The sequence below is a fragment of the Equus quagga genome, chromosome 18, assembly GCF_021613505.1.
Source record: "Equus quagga isolate Etosha38 chromosome 18, UCLA_HA_Equagga_1.0, whole genome shotgun sequence".
In the NCBI taxonomy this organism is placed as follows: domain Eukaryota; kingdom Metazoa; phylum Chordata; class Mammalia; order Perissodactyla; family Equidae; genus Equus; species Equus quagga.
The window spans coordinates 46,963,877-46,985,806 of record NC_060284.1 but is presented as its reverse complement, the minus strand read 5'-3'; the positions used below and the strand labels follow the sequence as shown (position 1 = coordinate 46,985,806).

Here is a 21,930-nt window from a genome sequence, read left to right as displayed (position 1 = left end):
CAGGGAATCCTGCTCATGGGAAGACGATCACTAAGAGTTCCCTCCACCCCACAGCTGGGCAGGGGCAATCCTGGCGCTTCTCTCTGAAAGAAAGGAGGCAGACAGGGAGTAATTTGGTCTGGGATCTGATGCATTTGAGGGGAGGGCAAGCCCATCAAGAAGACTAACCCGGCAGATGGAGAGTTCCAAGTGCCTGTTGCAGCTTGGGCGACAGAGATGTGGGGAGGCCAAAAACGGTAAGGGAGTGAAGGGACTTGACAACTCAGCCTGAGGGAAAGTCCATGGTTGAGAGGAAGAGGAAAATGGGAAACTTGAGATGGAAGAAATCACAGGCTGGAAATTCCAGCTCCGGTTTGAGGGAGCTATGGGGGTGGGGGCGAGGCATATGAGCTGGTGTGCACTTGAATGAGGAAAGACAAGGTCTTGGGGCGGGGGCGCTGCACCAGGCAATCCCACACATTCTAGGGGTTGTCTAAAATGTTCCGTTTCCGGTTGTTTTAATATTTGAGGAAAGAGTGGTTCAAAGAGACTGTCTAGTCCGGGGTCCCTATAGCTGAGCAACATGCAGGAAAAGCAAGCTCTGTGCCGTTTCTAGAAAGCGCTGGAAGAATACAAGACTTCGGAGCCTCCCTGGCCTTTGACAGGGTTCTCCTGTCACTTCGGGGGCCAGCCAAAGTGGCGCGCACTTCCGGGGAGCAACAGCCTCCGTCCCCACTTCCCAACAGACACCCTAGCGACGGAGCTGCCTCCAGCACTTTGCAAACGTCAAAAAAAGTGCGGGAGGAACGAAGAGGAACTCGTTTTTAAAAACGCATGCGCTTTTAGGGGAGAGCTCCACGGAGCAGAGGCTGGGCGGCGGGGTGGCCGGAGGCACAGGGCCGGGGGACCGGCCTGTGTTCCGGGGAAAGAGGAAGGAGCGGGCAGACACCGGGCCAAGGAGCGACTCAGTGGCTGCTTTCCCGGGAAAGAAGCTGCGCTGGGGGCGGGCCGGGCACAGAGGAGCGGGGCGGGGGGGGCGCAGGGCGCGGGGGGCGGGGGGGGCGGGGGGGGGCCGGCCGGGCACAGAGGAGCGGGCCGGGGGGGCTGAGGGGGGCTGGGGGTACTGGGGGGGCGGGCCGGGCACAGAGGAGCGGGGCGGGGGGTCGGGGCGGGGCGGTGCGGGCCGGGCACGGAGGAGCGGGGCGGGGCCTCCGGGGCGGGGCGGTGCCGCGAACTGAGGGTGCGTCGGTTCGGCCGGGGCCGCGGGGCTCAGAGGCCGCCCGACGCGCCATGGCCGCAGCGAGCGCCCCTGGGCTGGCCGCGGGGGTCCTCGGCGCGTTCTGCCTGGTGCTCTGGTTCGGTGAGTGGAGGCCCTCTCCGGGGTCCCCGGGGGTGACCGTGACCCGAGGGCTCCTGGGTGGAAGGGCGGGGCTCGAGGAGGTCGCGAGCTGGGTTGGGCGGCAGTAGGAACGCGGCCGGCGGGCCCTTGTCGGGGAGAGAAAGTTGTCAGCTCGTCCCCGAGTCTCCCTTGGGCGATCGGGAAGAGACTGAGCGGAGGCGCCGGAGTCGTGTTCCGGGACAAGAGCGCGGGGCTGCAGCGCGCTCCCTGTCCTGCGCTGTTTCCTCTCTGGGGATGCCTCCTGCCCACTTCCCAGCGCGCCCTCTCACCCCCGCCCAGTGTTCTCCGGAAGGGTGCGCCTGTTCCGTGAGACTCCTGGGCCTGCTGAGTTACTTCTCGGGCCTCCCGAGCGACTATCGGGCGGACCTTATCGCTGCCTCCTCGGCTTGTGACCTCGCCGGACCCGGGGTCTGGGCAGCTGGTCGCCAGCGCGTCGGTCCTCCCCGCCGGGAGGGCCAGCTCCCAGAGCCAGGGATTTCCAGCCGCGCCGCTGCGGGCCTTCTCCGCAGGCGAAGACGCGTTTCAGGATTGCCCCGCAGCTGGACGGGGAAAGGAGCGGGAGAGAAGGGTCGGAGGCGGCGGTGGCCTCGCTTCGGGATCCCTAAGTAGTGCGGCGGCTGCTTCTTCCCCCTCCCTTCCAAACAGAAAAGAACTAACATGTGAGTGTCTAGAACTGACTTCATCCCTCACACTTCTTAAGCTAAATCGTCACAACAACCTCATGCGATAGGTATCTGTCTCCATTTTTACCTCCCCACCCTCAAAGACCCCTCCACACACAGGCCCCTAGTTAAGTCCTAGCCAAACCCTTGGAGTGCAGCAGTAACCCCCTTACCTAGTTCTCCTTTCCTTGGGTGTTTCCCATTGGCCCCCTTGCACATACTACCAGACCGATCTTCCTTCTCCATTCTGCATTCAGCGTTTATTGAGTGCCTGTGGGGTACATACATCATGGAGGACAGCTGGGGTGGGGGTGGGGGGGTGTTGAGTTATGCTCAAAAATACCTCCCTTGTAATGCACACAAGTTAAGTGCGGTAAGAGAGGTTAAACGAAGTGCTCTGGGCCTGCAGAGGGAAGAAAGCAATACCTTTGGACGAATGCAAATATCTTTTGTGAAGCAAAGACTTTACAGAGGGAGGGTATTTGAACCCAGCCTCCCAGGACAGGTGGTTTGTGGACACACTGTGATGTGGGAAAAGACTCCAAGAGGAGGAGAGGAGGAGATCAGGTCCAAAAGACGGGGGCAGCAGGGTACAGGGTGAGCCTGGGGCCATAGGGAGTCCTTCAGTGTCACTGGAGAGTAGTGTGGCCACAGGAGCTTGAGGCCCCGGGTGGAGCCCTGAAGGTCCCCTTTGGGAGTTTAGATGCTCTTCTGAGGGCAAGGAGAACTGTTTCCGGATCAGAGCATCCGTTTAGGAAGAGTCATCTGGCCGCAGTAAAGAGGGAGGATTCCAGTCGAGAGGCATTGGAAGCAGAGAGGCGAGGGCAGACTCCCGTCACGGGGCCCAAAAAGCTGGGAGGTTTCATATGCTGGTGGCTGTGGGAAAGGGTGAGAAAGACATGCAGAGGTTGAATGGCTGGGCTCTCTCTCCTCCAGATGAGCTGGTCTCCCTCTGGTCCCAGAATGCACCTGTTGTCACTGCTGCCTGTACCTGTGCCCTGTCTTCCACTGAAAACCCAGTTTAGCCCTCCAGCCCCACCTCCTCCAGGAAGATTCTCTGAACGGTCTCCTCATGGTGTCTCTCTCACCACTCATGTATTCATTCAGAGCTCATTTCATTCAGCAAGCGTGAATACACCTGCTCTGAATAGGCCCTGCGCTAAGGACAAGGATGAATGAATGGTGCAGCCCTTTGCAAGGTGAACCCTTTGGGGGCTGAGCCTGCTTCACTAGGGAAGCTGCCTAACACAGACTAACAGCATCAGCTCGAGTCAGATGCCTGGCTTCAGACCCTGGCCCTGCCCCTCGTCTCAGTTAGGAACTTCTGTAGGTTACTTAACTTCCATATGTCTCAGTATCTTTGCCTTTGAAGAGAGAGAGAGAGCCACTCACGTGAAAGGATAAAATAGTATCTCATCATAGAATGACTATGAACATCAATCGTTCACCAAATACTTACCGAGCGTCAGCTCTGTGTCAGGCACGGTACAAGGGCCTGGGGATACAAGGAACAGACTCTTCCCAGCCTCTCTGCAGCTCACATTACAGTGGGGGAGAGAAATGGTAAATAAATAAATGAGGAAATATGTAGACGGGTGGTGGTAAAGAAAACATTTGCTAATACAGAGATTAGTAAGGCAGGAAAGGGGAGTGGGAGTGGTTAATATTTATTCTGAATTTTTTAAAACTTTGCAACATATAGAATCTTTAGAATAGTTGCAAAAATAGTACAATGAACGCTTACACACTTTTCTCCTTGAATCACCAGTTATCATTTTGTTATATTTGGTTTACTTCTCTGTCATACACATGCTTACATTTTATTTTATTTTATTTTATTTTGCTAAACCACTTGAGAGTTGCAGATTTTATCATGCCTTACTCCTAAATATTTCAAATATCTCTTCTAAGAATAATAAGTCTCTAGTAAGCCACAGACCGGTTAACACAGTCAGGAAATACAGCGTTGTTACAGTACTCTTTTCTGACAGACCGGAAGCCAATCCTGGATCACATCCTGCATTTAGTAGTGTGCCTCCTAACCTCCTTTCATCTAAAACTGTTGCCAATTTTGTTTCATTTTGTGCTTTATGACATGGCTGTGTTTGAAGGGTCTGGGTCAGTTGTTTGCTGCGATGTCCCACTGTTTGGATTGTCCCTTTCCTCATGATTAGATTCTGGTTAACACTTCCAAGGGCAGGACTTTTTCATGGGTGTGTGTGTCCTCAGTGCATCTCCTTGGGGGCAGATGCAGCCCCTTTGTCCCATGACTGGAGTCGTTAACTCCTGTTGTTTGCTTAAGGTGAGGTTTGCCAGATTGTTCCAGGGTAGAAGTACCTTACTCCTGTGTAAATAATCTGTGATTTTTTTTTAAGTGACACTGAGATTGTGTGACAATCTTGTTCTCCAACAATCTTCCACCCACTGTTTTAGCATCCAGTGGTGATTCTTCCCTGAGTCCATTATCACCAAAATATTTGTAGATGGCATTTTTTTCCCTACATTATTGACATTCTTTAGTAATGAGCTTTCGCACCTCTCTTTTTAATTTTATTATTTTAGTCCTAGTATGGACTCATGGATATTTTTAAGATGGCATTCCTGTGATTATCCATTTTGATGCTCAGTGATGCTAAATTTGGCAAAGAGGAGCCTCTCCAACCTTCAGTGTCCTTTTGCCATTTTTCTATCAGTTTTTGAGCACTCCCTTACTTTCCAGCACTGAAGATGTTCTGGACTCATTTTGTACCTTTCCTGCCTCCGCCTTGGACTCATTAGACTCCCTTTTTCCTTTTTGTGGGGGATGGTATTTAGAAAGCAAGATCTGCATGCTAGGTGTGCTCGAGGCTGCTGGAGTCTTGCCTTCTAGGGCCTTTCGGTTTTCAGAGCTAGGAAATGGAGTTTTCATAAAGTTGAGAGTTTATCTTGTTATCACTAAGGCTAACCCAACAACCTGGTTCTTCGTCCCCTTCCTTCATTCCGTATTTGTAGCTCCCTTCTCCACAGTGAGAGCTCTGTTCTTATTAGCACCAGCGTATTTTCCTAATGGACATTAAACACAAAATAGTTTCATAATTGCTATACCAGTACCACGACCAAGCACAACCTTCACTAAATATAGTTCAAGATTTCTTTGCAGTTCTTTTTATTCTTCCATATATCCCACTGAATATGCATAGAATACTGTATTCTAAAGTTACTCGGATTAATTTTTTTCTCCTGTGTGGTTTGCAATTTGATATTTATTGCATTAATTTGTTTCTGTTTCTATTCAATTTTAGGGGTTTTCCCCCTCGATTTAATTTTTAAATGTGTAAAATATTAACATGGTTCAAATAAAAACTATATAAAAAATATGCTCAGAGAAATCCTATTCCTTCCCTCCTCCCCCCATAAGATGTAATTTGTTTCTGTTTTATCTTTCTTGTTTCTTTTTGTATATATAAACAGATACTATGTTTTTTCTAACTCCCTTTGTTAAACAACAGGTAACATTATGTAATTCTTTTGTACCTTGCTTTTGTCAATTAACCGTCTGGAAAATCATTCATATGAGTCATAGAGATCATCCTCATTCTTTTTTAGAGCTGCATGGTACTCCATGGGGTGAAGGAATGATATTTCATTCAGCCTCCCTCTGGTGGTTAGTATTTTATATAGTGGTCAGGGGCGGTCTCTTTAAAAGTGTGACCATTGAGTGTAGACTTAAGAACGTGAGGGAGCAGCCCAGGTGACTGTCTGAGGGAGTGGTACTCCAGGCAGAGAGGATGGCATCAAAAGCCTTGAGATAGGCATCACGCATTTAAGGAAATTCCAGGAGAAATGATGTTGTAAAAGGAGTCAGGGCTGGAGCCGAGAGAGAAAGTTTTGTGGGCCCGTTAAACACCAGACTTTTTCATTTCCAGTGAAATGGGAAGTTTTGGAGAGCTTAGAACAGGAGGGAAATTATGACAGCTTGAGTGTTTACATGAATTATTCTGGCTGCTGGGTGGAGCATGTCTGTAGAGGGGACAAAGGAGAAGCAGGGACACCAGTTAGGAGGCTGCAGGAGCAATGCAGGTGAGAAATGACTAGGTAAGAAGGGGAGGAGGTGAGAAATGGGAGATGTGCGCTGTGTTTTGAAGGTGGAGCCGGCAGGATTGGGCTCTGGGTTGCTTCAGTGGGATAACATGTGCTCAGGACCCAGGTGGTGCTGGGCAAGTAGCAAGCTCAAAAAAAGGAACTGTGGCATTAGTTAGCTCTTTGTAGCAGAGCCTGCCTTATTGTGCTGCTGTTGACCTTTAGTAGACCCTTCATCTTGCCAACTGTCTCCTCAACTACGGTTTAGTTCCTTGTACGTAGGAACCAACTCGTATCCAGCTTCTTAAAAAATTCCTTTCATTGTCTTGTTTTAATGTTTTTACCAGTACAGATTGCTAAATCTGGACATTAGGTGATAAAGCATTTCACCATTTTTAATTATTACGTTATCTCACGTTATTACATGAGACTTGTTCATATGCTTTGCTGCAATTAAGATTCAGAGATCTGTGTTTTTATTTAAGAAAGATATTCCAAGTCAATTAGTGTTGTATATTCCTACTGGAAAACTAGACCCAGTATCATAATGGGGTGTAAATAATAATAGCTGCCATGAATCAAGCACATGCTCTGTGCCAGGCCCTGTGCTATTTTAGATTTTTGTTTTCATTTAATTGTCAATACCAGTTTTATTAGGTAGGAACTGTTAAAGCAGAAAACAAAGCTTAGGTTAAGCACCTTGTCCAAGTTCAAACAGCAAATAAGTGGCAGAGTGGGCTAGAAGGCAAGTCCATTTGACTCAAAGTGCATGCATTCTGAGCCTGAGGTTAGAGAAGTGACTCTGAAGATTGGTGGAGCCATGGGTGGTCTCTTATATGTGAGGTGTAGACATTGTCCCATATAATTTTGCTAAGGCATGTGGAATTGTATAGGACAGCACAATTGCCAATCACCTAAAATTGTATTCAGTATCATAATCTACAATAGGCGGGAGGGAAAATTGGGGCCATAGAATTCAGAATGGGAGTTTATTTACATATTTATTTATTGACATTTTGCCATAGTTATACACTCACTATATACCCACACTTCACTCCTAAATACTTCTGCATAATCCCAATAATATTATAATATTTATGAAAATTAGCAGGATTCTCATAACATCACCTAACCCTTCAGATTTCCCCAGTTGTCACAAGAATGTCTATTTTTTTAAAAAAATAGGATCTAATGAAGTTTCACACATTGCATTTGTCACTATGTTTTTGGTTTAATTTTGATAAGCATCTTTAAAATTTTGAAAGAGTCTTAGAAACCACTTTTTTGGAACTAGATCTACGAGTTTGATTTATTGCCCTCTTTCTCACTCTAACATTCCTTTGATAAATACAGGCTTGGAGGGTAGATATTGATTTCTCTGTTTAAAAACAGAAAGTTAGCCTGCGTGCATCAGCCCTTATTTGCATGAGTTTTCCGACTTTTGATTTCTTTTCATGTTGCTTCTTCTCGAATGCAGAAGGCTTCTTGAAGCTTTTTCTTGAGGACGCAGACTCTTGCATTCTGCAATCGCAAATCATACCTCCTTTCTTGAGACTGAAAGTGAAACCAGGATGACACATTTTCTGTTCGCTTACACAAGTCGAGGTTTGAATATGAAATGTGTTGGTTAGATAGTCACCTTTAGATAAGAGATAGAGTCCCTCCCCAGAAAAGTGCTGAGAGCATTTCAGCCGGTTCTCTTTGGAGCTGACTGTCAGCGCCCTCCACCAGCCTCAAAGGAAAGTCTTTCAGCCACTGTACCAGCACGGGATCCTCTCCTGTGGCCTCTAACCTTTTTTTATTCCTTTCCCTTGTGCCCTTTGGCCGAACCCTTCTCAGTGCTGCTGGTGCCTATGCTGATGACCTTTTAGCCTGACAGCTGTGAGGCTCAAAATGAAACCAGTGGAAATGAGCGGGCCTTTTGCCCAGAGTCACTGAAATAAAGTTATGTCTGCCTCTTGCCCCCAATTGGGAGCCATTAGTTCAAAGTTCTGTCCTTTGTAACCTTGAACCAATTATCCATCTGAGGGAACCCAATTACCTTGATAGACTTGTTCTCAGGAAAAGAATCCATTTTGGGTCCTAGTGACCTTCACTTCCTTTTCATAATGTTCCCCAAAATGTCTGTTGAGATTAGTGTCTGAATGTCCATCAGGCTCACTGGTCTGTAGTTTCTTGAATTTTTTTCCCATGTAACAGTTAAAAGCTAGAAAAAAATGGAATTTAATATACCCATTCAGAAAATAATAAGATACTCAGTTTACTAAGAAACTAATAAGGCTATATGTCATCATAAATTAGTTATAATAGAGTTTCTCAACAATGAACTGAATACCTGAAAAGTAACAGGGGTTATAAAGAAATTTTTCATGAAATGATCGATAGTGTATTGAAATACCTTGAATCAGACTTTGGAGAATAGATTTTTAAAAAGACTCACAGTCTTAAATAGCTCTCTTAAGAACCTTATTCCCCAAAGCGTGCTGTAGGTCTCGGATATATCCTGTCTAAGACAAGAACAGTCAAAGGCAAATATGGCTTTTGAGTGTGATGGGAGGTGGGTTTCTTGAAAGGACAGAGAATAGTGCTGTCCAAGAGAAATATAACATTAAACACTAAACAGGTGATATTTCACTAAACAGGTGAAATTAATTTTAATAATGTATTTTATTTAACCTAATATACCCACAATATTTTCGTTTCAACCTGTAGTTGATATAAAAAAAATCAATGAGAGATTTTTATGTTCCCTTTTTCATTCTAAATCTTCAAAGTCTGGTATGTATTTTACTCTCACCACACATCTCACACATTTCGGACCAACCACATTTCATGAGCTCACGTGTGGCTAGTGGCTACTGGATTGTGCTGTTCAGGTTGGGAGGGAAACAACTTAGAAAGGGAGAAGGACTTTAAGTACAAGAACAAGGAATGAAAAGGAGAGTATTTTAGCATGACAGGAAACAGGAAAGCGCAAAAGGAAGTTGATTTAGAGAACCAGCATCTTAATTCTGAATGAGCTCATCCAGGGGGCAAGGAGTAGCTTGACATGAGAGCATGTGTGAGGCTAGTTCTGGGGAATTTCTGGGCCTGGGAACCAGGGAGTTTACTGCCTGTTGGGAGTCAGGTGGCTGCAGTTTCAGTCTGAAATAGATGGAGACGGGGAAGCAGTGGTGGTATCGCTGAGATCTGGAGATTTCTGCCTTCAGCACTCATGGGATCAGAAATCGCAAACTGGGCCTGGGTGAGGGTAGAATCGACAAGGAAAGACTGAGGCATCTCCTCACGTTGTGGCTAACAGTGCAGGGCTGGAGCTGGCTGCCTGTGTCTGGACACCAGCTTGTCCTGGATCAGCTGAGTGACCTCGGTCAGCTTCTGAACCTCTCTGAGCCTCAGTGTCCTCATCTGTAACCTGGCGGTTCTCACTCTCTAGAATGCTCTTCCCCATATTCTCAAGCTCAGTCCCTCACTTTTTCCAGGCTCTGCTCCCATGACAACTATGACCACGTCACATAGAGTAGCAATCCCCTCCTGGTGAGTCCTCCTCCCCCATACTCTGCTTCATTCTTCTCGATAGCACTTAACACCACCCAGCACAGAAGATAACATTCTCTTCCATCTATTGTGTTCCTCCCCGGGTGTAACGTAAACTCTAAGAGGGCTGGCTGGCGTTTGTCTCTGTTTTGTGTACTGCCGTTTCCTGACAGCTTATTACAGTGCCAGGGACATCGGAGGGACTCCATAGATCTTTGATGAATGGATATGTGAAGAATAAGGCTACCTCACAGAGCCAAGTTGAGGATGAAATGAATGAATATACATATGTATGTATCTAGCCCTAGAACACGTGCTTGGCTCATGTAAACTTCAAAATAGGAAACGCTGCTGCTGCTGCTGTTAGATATTATTATTGAGGCTGAGCTGGCCTAGGGCTCATTTGCATGGATTTCTGAAGAGGTAGGTGAAAGAAACTCCTTACACTACACCTTCTTGAGTAAAGAAGACTGTCTTCTTCATTGTCTGCATACCTGGGGAGCAGACTTCCGCCCCCAAAACTGGGACGTGAGTGCTGACTAATACGAGCATATTTATGGCCTTGATAGGACAGATTATCTGATATCAGCACGGGCCCAGACATTTTAGGAGCGTGGCTGCTCCTCTGGACTGTAAATGTGTGTGTGTCGATAGAGGCTTTGCTTCCAGACTTGGACTCCCAGACTCTCAGGTAGGTGTCACTGCAGGTGCTGTGATGCAGGAGAGAAGTGAGAGGAGCAAGATGGGAGTCACAAGCCCCCGTAGAGAGGAGAAACCTAGCTGTTCACTTGGGTACAAAAATGCCTCAGGACGCTGCTCTCGAGGCTTGAACCAAATCACCATTAGAATGTCGTTCATATGGGGGAAATACCAAGGTTTATATATTTGGGTACTGAAACTTTTAGGGGATTTTTTTCTTTTCATCAAATGAATCTTTCACTTAACTGCTAAAACCTGCAGGCTATATGGAACTTAAAAATATTTTAGAGAGAGAAAGAAGTATTTTAAAATCACATTGTGGTTCAGGGGCCAGCCCCTTGGCCCAGTGGTTAAATTCATGCTCTGCTTTGGCGGCCCAGGGTTCTCCAGTTCGGATCCTGGGTGTGGACCTACACACTGCTCATCAGGCCGTGCCATGGCAGCGTCCCACACAGAGGAACTGGAAGGACTTACAACTAGGATATGCGACTATGTGCTGGGGCTCTGGGGAGAAAAAAAATCACATTGTTAATTTCTAAGAAAAAACTCAAAAACCCTTCCCTCCCAATCCCAGAAGAGTGGCTGGCTTGTCTCTAAGAAATGACATCAGTGAACAAGTTGCCTCTCCTCAAACCTCAGACAGGCTGTGAACTTTGGTTAGGGGCTGACATCCTGAGTGGGTGCAAGTGTATCTGGTGCAGTGCCCTGAAGCCCCCACCACTTAGTAGGACTGAGTCTGTCTAAGTAGATGAGACCTAGTTAAACTTGAACGGGAGGCAGGAGACAAAGGAGAACATCTCAAAAGGAACAGCAGTGGGATGGGGATGGGGAGTCCAGCAGACTCTCCAGCTGTGCTTTGGTGCTGGAGGCAGGCAGTGGGGAGGAAACGAGTCTGTTTTAACTGCATATGAGGGGTCCCAGGCCCGTTATTCTTCAGTGCCAGTTAAATGTCTCCACCTGTCCTTGACGAATCGATTCTTCAACTGGGTTCCCAACAATCTGAGGTCTTGCAAAGCTCAGGGTTTGGTGTGACTGTCAAATTTTGTGGTTCTATCAGGAGGGCCTGCCTTTTGGACTACATTTATGTTGTATTTAAATCAGTTTAGTTAATTCAGTCAACAAATCTTTTTTGTGGAGTGTCCTTCATGTGCAGGCTGTGGGGAGCCAGCAAAGACTGAGAAGGACCCTGTCATGGGCTACCTGCTCACACCTCTCGTCTCATGTCATCGCTCTTCTACCTCGGGAGTCATTGTCTCAACGTGGACCTGCCACACTGCTTGCAGAGCTCACTGCTGCTCAGTCTTCAGAACTCAGGGAGCCTTCCCTGACCCTTTGTTGGTTCCCTTAAGTAGGTCCTCTTAGTGACACCCTATGCTTCTATCCGGTGGCACTTATCACAGTTGCAATTGGATGTTTGTCTAATTATTTGTAAAAAGTCTGACTTCCCTAAAAGGAAGTAAGCAGTAAGAGGGCAGGGACTGTGTCTGTCTTCTTCTCGGGGGTCCCGCATAGTGGAGATGCCCAATGAATATTTCTGGAATGCCTTGATGACAGTACCATGCTGTTGTGAAACAGGAGCTGAATAAAGATCCAGAAAATCTGTGTTCTGGTCCCTCTGCTGCCATAAACTTGCTGAGTGACATTGAGCAATTGATACGCCTCTCAGAGCCTGTTTCCTTATCTGTGCAGTGGAGTTAGCAACCCTACTACACACGAATGTGGAGGGGGCTAAAAGGGGACACAAGGGTATGTGAATACATAACTGGCAGAGGGTAGGCCTTCAGTAACATTTTCCTTCATTTTTCTTGGTGTGTTGTCACTTTACCTGTGAAATGGGGGTAATTTGACTAAACAATTTTTAGAGTTTCTTCCAGCTCAAAATTACTGTGATTTTTTTCTGAGCTGGTCTCTCCATTTCTCCACCCATTCTTCTCTCCACTGCTAGCTCCATTCCTGACTTCTTTCTTCTTCCTGTTCTCAAGCCCAGGAAACATTGCCTCTGAAACATCCCTAGGAAAGACAGAAGCCATCTGTACACAGCCAGGTGTGGCAGTGCACCTCATACCTCTTGTATTCCTTCACCACCCTATCCACTCTCATTCGTTCATTCATTTATTCGTTTACAAGACATTTTGAATCTCCACTATCATGTGTGGACCCCTCAAATCCTGTTGCTTGTCATCTGCCTTCCCACGTGCTCTGGTCGAGTAGAAGAGAGAGTGCATGATCAGCAAAGCAGCAGAAGGATGTTGATGTATTTTTGAGGGCAGTCTCTCTTAATTAAGGGAGGTGGATTCTAAAAATCCTTGCAGATAGATAAATGGGGGATATTTGCTTCTTACTGAAATTGCTGAACACAATTGCCTACAATTGGTCTATTTAATGTTCCTGATTTTTCCTGTGCTCTTTCAATTACTCTGATTGCTACTAGGCAAAAACTTCAGTCAAATTTATCTTTAATGTCTTTCCCTTAAGAGCTGATCTTCTCTCTTAACATGAAAGTCAAGTCTGGAGCAAGATGTATTTAAACCCATTTGGCGGTGTCAAGAAAATTCCATCTAGTGGTGGTAGTAAATGTTTAACAACCGGATTGATGTGGAGGAGGTGGGAGGCTCTGATTAGAAGCATTAGTCAGTTTTTTTGCTGTAAATACTCCCACCATAGTGGATTTCAAGCTATCAACCAGACTTCACTGAATGGAGTTGGGCAGAGATGCCAACAGTTGGCTCGTGAGAGATGATTTGAGCCAGCTCCAGCTCGCCACTGTATCCAGTCCCTGACTCCTTAATCTCCATCATACCCCTCACTTGCTTCCCCATCGTTGTTTCTGATCTCAATTAATGGCACCTCAGTCAGTCAAGAAAGAGGCTTGACGGTCACCATCAACTCTTCTCTCTCCCTCATCCCCCACACCCAGTCACTAAATCCTGTTGATTTCCCTCTCAAATGTCTCTTGCATCTGTCCACTTGTCCACCCCTACTGCCAACACCCTGGTCTAGTCTCCTGGTTCATCACTCTCATTGCTATATCCCTGGCCTCTATTCTGGTTTCTCTGCCTCCATACTTGCCCCTATCAACCACTGTCCGTTCTGCAGACAGGGTCAGCTTGCTGAAACTTAAGTTATGTCCTGCCAGTCTTTTGTTTAATACCTTCCTATAGTTTTCTCTTGCCATTAGGATAAGTTCCAAACCCTTAGCATATCTTACCTGACACACCCCAGCCCCCGACTCACATACATTGGGATCTGGCCCCTGCCAGCCTCTCCAGCTTCATTCCTTACCTGTCACTCCCTTGCTCTCTTCATTCTAGCCCTTTGGAACTGCTTTTATTTCCTCAAATACTCCAGGCTCCTTGACTCAGGGCCTGCCTTCAGAGGTGCTGCTGCTTCTGTCTGTATGTCACCTCTCCTCCCCCTTCTTACTCAGCCCTCAGCTGGCTGGCTGCTCTCATCCTTCAGTGATTTGCTGTCCCGTGTCAGTTTCAACATGACTTCCTGGAGAAGGCCCTTGACTTGGTGGCCCTCCTTGCCTGCTCACTGTCTTCTCCACAAAGTAGACTTCTTCAGGGCCTGGAGCAGTACCGTCCTGTCTTATTTGCTGCCATATTCCAAGCATTGCCCACAGTACCTGGCACGTAGTGGGTGCTCCATAAGTGTTGAATCCCATTCTTGGGTTTATGTGGGTCCTAATTCCCCATTAAAGAGTAAACTCCACATGGTCAAGCATGTTGTACTTCCAGTACTTTCTGTCAGCAGTGTATTAGCTTAGCACAAAAAGTAGCTGGTGAATAATTTTTACTATGAAATTTAACTTTTTTTTCCAAAGAGCATCTTGGAAGATGGTTTTCTATTTTCAATAAAGTCATGTTGTTTTTCCTAACCAATTTGTTTTCCCTCCTAGATGTCATCAGCTGTGAGCAGCTGTCATCAGCCCAATCAGTGTTTGGAGTTGTGAACAAGAGTGTAACTTTCCTTACAGCAAGCTCTATACCCGTTAAAGACATTCTGTGGAAAAAAAGAAAGGATAAAGTTGTAGAAAAGGAAGAAAACCTTGATGAAAGCATTTACCCACCTTTTAGAGAGAGAATTCTTTTAAACATTGTGACGGGTGACCTCACCATCTTCAATTTATCATCCTCAGATGAAGATGAGTATGAATTTGAATCCACAAGCATTAAAGATAGCATCAAATTCTTTCTCACGGTGTTTGGTGAGTATTCCATAAATTGGTTTGTTTAAAATGGCAAATGTCCTACTATTTTATTTTTATTTTTTTTTTAGGAAGATTAGCACTGAGCTGACATCCGCCCCCAGTCCTCCTCTTTTTGCTGAGGAAGATTGGCTCTGAGCTAACATTTGTGCCCGTCTTCCTCTACTTTATATGTGGGATGCCTGCCACAGTGTGGCTTGCCAAGCCGTGCATAGATCCTTGCTGGGGCTCCAAACCAGCGAACTCCAGGCCACCGAATTGGAGCACACAAACTTGACCACTGCGCTACCAGGCCAGCCCCATGTCCTTCTATTTTAAAAGACTAATACAAATTACTGGTTTATGAGGAATAAAATAATTAGATATCACATGTTGTCAGGGCTTTCCTCTCTTTCTGGTAGCCAGAGCCACTTAGAGTTCCCTCGTCATTCTCTGGGTGAGGAGAAGATGTGACTAAGGTGGGGAGAATAGCATCAACTGGGCAGAGCTGCTGCCAGCAGCATCACTTGTCTTGCTAGGAATGTTCTGGAAAGGGATATAGTGGCAGCAATAAACTCAGAACTCCACTGATAGATGGTATTCTCTGATTTAGAGTTCCTGCTTCCTCCTGCAGCCCACCCAGGAGGCGGATTTTATTTTCTCCTGTATCATTTTAAACTGGAACTAGAGATAGGATACAGGTTCCTCTGTGCTTCTCATTGATGCATCCAAGTTATTTTCCTGACCTCATCTCTAAAGCCCCTTTCTTGTTGTAGTCATCTCTAGGCCAGGGGTGCACCCCAGTGTTTTGTGACCATTTCAGTGCCTGGTTCATTTTCACTGTTTCTGATGTTCCTGCTGTGGTAATTCTTGATTGGGTAGATAAATGAAAGTTCTTTCTCATATCCTGACTTCTCAGTCCTTGAGCTCGCTTGCTGCAATGATCTTGGCCTCCACTCCACCTTACCTCTCCCCATGGACATGCCCTAGAACTTGTCATGACCAGTGATTCTAATCCCTACATTATCTCAGTGTCAGGTGTCCCGCCTCCTCTATTTGAAGCTCACTTCCTCTGCCATATGACTCTGACAGTCCTTCACCCACCTGATGTCCTCCCTGCCCTCCGTATGCAGCCCAAGTGCCATGGTCACTCTCTGGGCTCACTCTGTTGCAGAACACTCAGCTTCCTGGCTCCTTCCTTGCTTGGTCATGTCATGTGGCCAGTGCAACCACGTTCAATCCAATGGTCTGCCTATGCTGTGCTCACACACTTGTAGCTGCAGAAAAACACATCACCCCACACAGCCCCACACTTTAAATTTCTGACCACATACCTCAACTAAATCCGATGTGTTCCTAGTGTCCTCACTCATGCAGTCTCCGGGCAGTTATCTTTCCTCCCCTCAAACCTCAGATACCTCCTTCTCCAGACCCACTACTCAGCTGAAGCCTTTACTTCTTGTTCCACTGAGGAAAAGGCACAATCAGGAGAGAATTTCTACAAGCTCTCCCCACTAGCCTGCCTGCCTACCTGTACCTGAGCCTGTGTACCATGTTCTGTCCAGTTCCCATTCGGAAGTTCCCATTCTGAACTTCTCAGTTCTTACCTGAGGCCACACCCTCCACTCGTGCCCTGGTTCCACCTGCTCCCACTGCACTCAGGGATATCACTAATTCCACCCACTCTCTCCTTACAGTAGTTTCCCCCACGAGCCGACAGCTCATTCCCGTCAGCGCACAAATATGTGGTTATTTTTACCGTCATTGAAAGCCCTCTCATGGCCCTTCTACTGCTCTAGCTACCGCCCACTGTCTTCAGTTTATAGAAAATCTTGAAGAAATTGCCTATATTCGCTCTTTATAACCTCTTTTCTCCTGTTTACTTTCAACCCACTCTGAACAGGCTTTCATCCTCACTAATGCACCCAAATGCCTCTTGACCTCCTTGATAAATCCAGTGGTCCATTCTCCATCCACATCTTTCTCCACCACTCAGCAGCTTCTGACACTGGCTGATCATTCCTTCCTCTTTGAAACGCTGCCTTCACTGGGCACCTGGACTCCACCCTGGTTTCCTGTGACTAGGTTGCCTGTGACTCACTCACTGTTCCTTCTCAGTTTCCTTTGCTGTTCCCTCATCTCCCCAGCCTCTTAAACACAGGGGATCTCAAGACTTAAGTCTCAGGCCACTTCCCTTCTCTGCCTACATTCATACCCAGGTGGTGAGTTCATCCTGTGTGAGGGCGTAAATATCATCTTGATGCTGATAATGCACAGATTGAAAGCTCTGGCCCAGATGCCCACTGAGCTCCCTATGCGTGTGTCTGACTGCCTACTCAATATTTCCACTCAGCTATCTAACTCGCCTCTCAAGGATCACGTTTCCAAATGGGAGCTCATGATCTTTCCCTTCAACCTGTTCCTCCCCCAATCTTTGCCCTCTTGGTTAATGGCAGCTCCATCGTTTCAATTGCTCAGGCTAAACCCTTGATGTCATCTTGTGACACTTCTCTTTCTCTTGAACACCATGTACACTCCACCAGGAAATTTCATTGGTTCTACCTTCAAAATATAGCGAGAATCTGACCACCTCTCACCACTGCTGGTGGTGATCCAGGGCTGCTTCATCCTTGTCTGGAGGATTGCAGTAGCATTTGAATTGGTGTCCCAGCTTCCACCCTTGCCCCCTGCAGTTTATTTTTAAGAAACCTTAGTGATCTTCTTGAAACATAAGTCAGATCATGACACTAATCTGCTTAGAACTTTCTAGTGGCCCCATCTAACTTTGAGTTAAAGCTGAAATCTTTGCAGTGGCCTGCAAGGCTGTGTGAGATCTGGCCCGCATGACCTCCCCTTGCTGTTCTTAGATGTCCTAGTACCGCCCTTGCCTCAGAGCTGCCTTTTCTGCACTCCCTACCAGCATTCACAGCTGGGTCTGTCCATCTCTCCCCTCCGCTGAGTCTTAGGTTCACTTGTTCTATCCCAGAAGTGGGTGGAGATCTAGGCCTGCTTTATGACCAAGGCTGTTTTAGGAAGACTCAACTGGCAGCAAAGCATGTAAGATGTTTTCCAGGGGATGGAGAAGAGGCAGCAAGTCCAATCTAGCAGTTCAGGTCTGCGCTCCTCAAGTCCTGTTTGAGGTGGTCTCAGTGGAATGGGATGTGATGACTAGCTGGATGACAAGTGTTGGACAAAAGCCGTTACTTACCAGTTCACCTGCCTGGTCCACTAGAGACATTGGGAGGAAGAGAGAATTTCTTTCTTGTTCACCATGGTAGTCCCAGAGCTCAGCAAAGGACTTGAATAGGTAACAGGCACTCAATAAGTACTTGCTGCATCAATGAAAGCCATCCAACTGGGTGACTGGGAGGTGGGTGGTACAATTGACAGAAACAGGGGCTCTCAGACTGGGTGGCTGGTTTGTCTGGAAGATGTTGAGCTCCATTTAGACAAGTGACGCTTGTTAAGGTGTCCAGCCATCCTATTAGAAGAGCCAATAGATCCCTTTGAAGCAGCAGAATCTTTAAAACCTGGTCATTGGGGATCTGGCAGTTGATAGGGCAAGCAAACAAAAAGATTGATCCAGAATTTAAGATAGCAATGGGATACATTTTAAGAGCCCTTTTATAGAGTTTGTAAAACTGAGTTCCAAACATTTGAATATGGGGCCTGGCCCAGTTGCACAGTGGTTAAGTTTGCACGTTCTGCTTCAGTGGCCTGGGGTTCGCCGGTTCAGATCCCCAGTGTGGACCTATGCACTGCTTGTCAAGCCATCCTGTGACAAGCGTCCCACATACAAAGTAGAGGAAGATGGGCACATATGTTAGCTCAGGGTCGGTCTCCCTCAGCAAAAAGAGGAGGATTGGTGGCAGATGTTAGCTCAGGTCTAATCTTTCTCAAAAACAAAAAAACATTTGAATATGTTTCTCTTTTTATACTTGATGAAATGTTTAAAAAATAATTTAATTCATAAAATTCTATGGTGACTCAACAAAGGTACTTGATTTTGGTAGTCAGATCAACTGGTTAGCTCTCGGGAAGCTTCCTGGAGGCCTGCAGAGGAGCATAGTACAGGGAGGTGAGTTTCTATCTGGAGGTGGTGATACTGGCAGGTTTAAATGCGGGACTTCAAGTCCTGGTTTGGGAGTCTGGATTTTAGCCGTGGCAGTGGAGAGCTGCTGTATCCAATGCTGGAGCAGGGAAGTGACTTGATGAAATATGTTTTTGGAATATTAATTAGATAGTATTTCTGATGGATGACAGGAGATGCCAGGTTAGAAGCTACTGTAATCCTCCACATAGCCAGACGTGTTGTTAGTAAATGTTGGGAAGGAAAGAATCAAAATATACTTGCAAGAAAGAGTCAACAAGATTTAGATTTTGGTTGTTAAAATAAGTAAGATGACTCAAGGTTTCACACCTGAATAACAAAAACAATTGGTCATACTTTTTTTTTTCTAGAAATGAGGAAGTCATACTTCTTTGAGGGAATGTTAAGACTTGTCTAAGTGATTTGGTAATCTTCCGGAGACACCAGACCTAACGGAAGACTTTCGGAAAGGTTATTTAGACAAGGGGATTTCCTGGCATCTCCTACATTTGGGGCATCCACTTCCTTCTGTGTGTTAAGTTGAGATATGGCTTTCCTCCCTTCCCCAAAGTCCCCTTAAAATTTCCACCATTAATGTTTATTAGTTCTTTCCAATCCCCATAGAATCTTTGTTGCTTTGAAGATGGTAAGCTTCATGTAAGTAGAATTAACTGCTCTATCCTTAAATATTCTGGACTGGTATGTGACTTTTATTAAAGTTAATGGAAATATACAAATGTCATCAGACACGGATAAGAAATCTCATTTCTTTATAGAGTAGTGAGCTCAGTTCATTATTTATAAATTGACTAAGCTATCTTAGAGACGAGGTAGGCATGTTTCTTGCCAGTTAATGCTGCTTAAGGTACAGATGTAATTAATAATTGTTAGATATAGCCATACTAAGTCCCAGGGGCAGGGAGAGAAAATGGAAGATTCCAGATGGAAAGATGTGAGGCGTAGAGGCTCTGACTCAGGCACTGCAGGAAGGCTTGCCTACTTTGAGACTCAGGTTTGCTGTCTGGCCACAGTGGTGTAAGAAGTCCTCCAGAAAGAGCTTCCATGTGGTTAGGGCCCTAACAATAGAGACGGTGATACTTGCATTGCCATGTGTTTCCCCTAAATTATTTTCATATTCCACCTGACCTTTGCAATGACCTTATAAAGCATTATTTTCCCTTTTACAGATAAAATTGAGACAGATTTAGTAACGTAGAACAAGAGGCCTGGGCTGGATGATTTCTTAAAAGTCTACTATGAGAACTGTGGTCCAAGGTCACACAGCAAGCCAAGCCTAAAGCTCATACCTTCCAAGTCCTGGTCAGTGACTCGTGTCCTATCTCACACCCTCCTGGGAGCCTTGGCTTCCTAGCCTTATGCTCTATTACAGCTAGCATTTGTTAAACACTTAAGCTATGCCAGGCACTGCATGTTAATTCATGTATTAATTATTATCTGTATCAACTCATTTCATCCTCATCACAGTTCTGTAGGGTAGGTACTCTTTGTCTCCTTATTGTACGGGAGAGGAAACCTGTGCACAGGGGGATTAAGTGACTCGTCCAAGGTGAAGTGGCTCCTAGTGATAGAGCTGGGATATGAACCCAGGCAGTCAGACCCCTGAGTCCACGTTCTTAACCACCGTAGCATTCCTTTTTGGAGGGGAGCTGATTAAAGAATTTCTGTTTTATAGAGTGGAGAGAGTAACCTGAAGACTGTCTCCCTGAATTTATCCATCTATCCATCCTTTCCTCCACCTGTCCAACATCTGTCGTCATTGAGGGGCCAGCTGTGTGCCTTGTGTTATGTCAGATGCTGTGGTGAAGAGGTGACTGGTCCATCGTCTGTAACCTCCAGAGACACACAGTTGGAGGGACTCGTGCTGCCCCTCTGTTCAGTTTAGAAGGTGTTTGATGGAGTAGTAGACATTGGCTGAACTAGGTCAATAAACTGGAGCCTGTAGCAGAACACTTGCAGCACCCACGTCAAAGTCACCTGGGGCGGTGGGACAAGGAATCTGTATTTTTAACACACACCCTAGGTGACTTTTATACACATTGATATTTGAGAAATGCTTCTACGGAACATTTCCAAGGAAGTAGAAAGTTCGATGTCCTGCCCCTGAGAAGGGTCCAGCCCAGTTGCACGCATTACCTAGAGCAGTCATTTCCATTTCTCAGCTGTTCTGGAGACACGTGGGGCTCCTTGGAAGTGCCTGAGGGGCTGCTGTGGGGGTGCGGTGGGCAGGATGGGCCAAGGAAGCTGCGGGAAGAGGGCTCCGGGCTCTCCAATGTTAAGTCAACTGCAGTAACTTCGGGTCCTTTTGAAGGATATTGGTCTGCTGCTTAAGATTTCATTGGAGAGAGGCTTCCACTGCTTAAAAAAAAAAGATTAAAAGTTCTTTTAACTAAAGAAAAACTTTAAGGCAGCATGTAATGACTTATGTGAGCTAGATTAAACCTAAAAACGGAGGAAGCCCCAAGTAGAAAGGGAAGTCACATGTGACTCAGGCCTCTAACAAGGCAGGCTGGGTGAGGCATTTAGCTGAGCGAGAAAGAATTCAGGAGGAGAAGATAGGGCGAAAGATAAATGCTTTCATTTTTTAGATTATTAATTGGAGTTAAAGCATTCCTTTGTCTTAGAAAAGATTGTTTTAAGTGACAGCATAGTATTCCATCATCTCAATGAACTGTAATTCACTTTTTAGCAGATGTTTATAACATACTGAAATTCCATTATCTGAATGCTGCCATGGCCATTTTTGTATATTCAATGTATTTTTACATGTTTTCTTAATTCTGTTATGATTAGTTGTTGGGGGAAAGTACAGATGCAAGAAGGCATATGAATTAACAGATAAACATGTGACTAATGGGACAAACTAGTTACATTGAGGTCTTAGAGGGCAAGAACGGTGTAAGGTGACGTGTGGGTGTCTTAACCCAGCCTTGCAAGTCCAGGCTGCCTTAGCCAGCAGGAGGCACTTCCTAGAGGAAAGCTGGGAGTGAGGCTTCTAGACTGGCAGGTCTGTGACACATGCCACACCCTCCTTTACCTACTAGCAGGGCCAGCCCACAGTACAGCTCCACAGTACCTTTTGCAAAACCCTTTGAGTCTGATGTTTTGAAGTTAAACATTTTTCGGATTTTAGAAAGGTAATATAGACTCTTTCTTCTGTGTGTGTTAAGAAGCACCCCACTTAGTTATGGGGAGTGCCCTATACTCAAGCACGTGACTGTTTTTAGTAAAACACAATAGTGAATATTTGGAGTAAGTGAGAAAAATAAAAACGAGAAATCCTCATGTCAGTTCAGATCCG

At 46.1% G+C, this 21,930-nt stretch overlaps 1 protein-coding gene across 1 annotated transcript in view; it reads left to right on the top strand.

Annotated features, from left to right (window-relative positions):
• Positions 1 to 1,157: 1,157 nt before the first annotated feature.
• The window catches only part of CD58 (CD58 molecule), a 34,808-nt gene continuing 14,035 nt past the window's right edge, over positions 1,158 to 21,930 (top strand). Inside the window, exons 1-2 of the mRNA XM_046645365.1 lie at positions 1,158 to 1,339; positions 14,234 to 14,542. Of these exons, the coding sequence (XP_046501321.1) occupies positions 1,270 to 1,339; positions 14,234 to 14,542 (379 nt within the window). The 5' untranslated portion in view covers positions 1,158 to 1,269. The remainder of the gene's footprint in view (positions 1,340 to 14,233; positions 14,543 to 21,930) is intronic.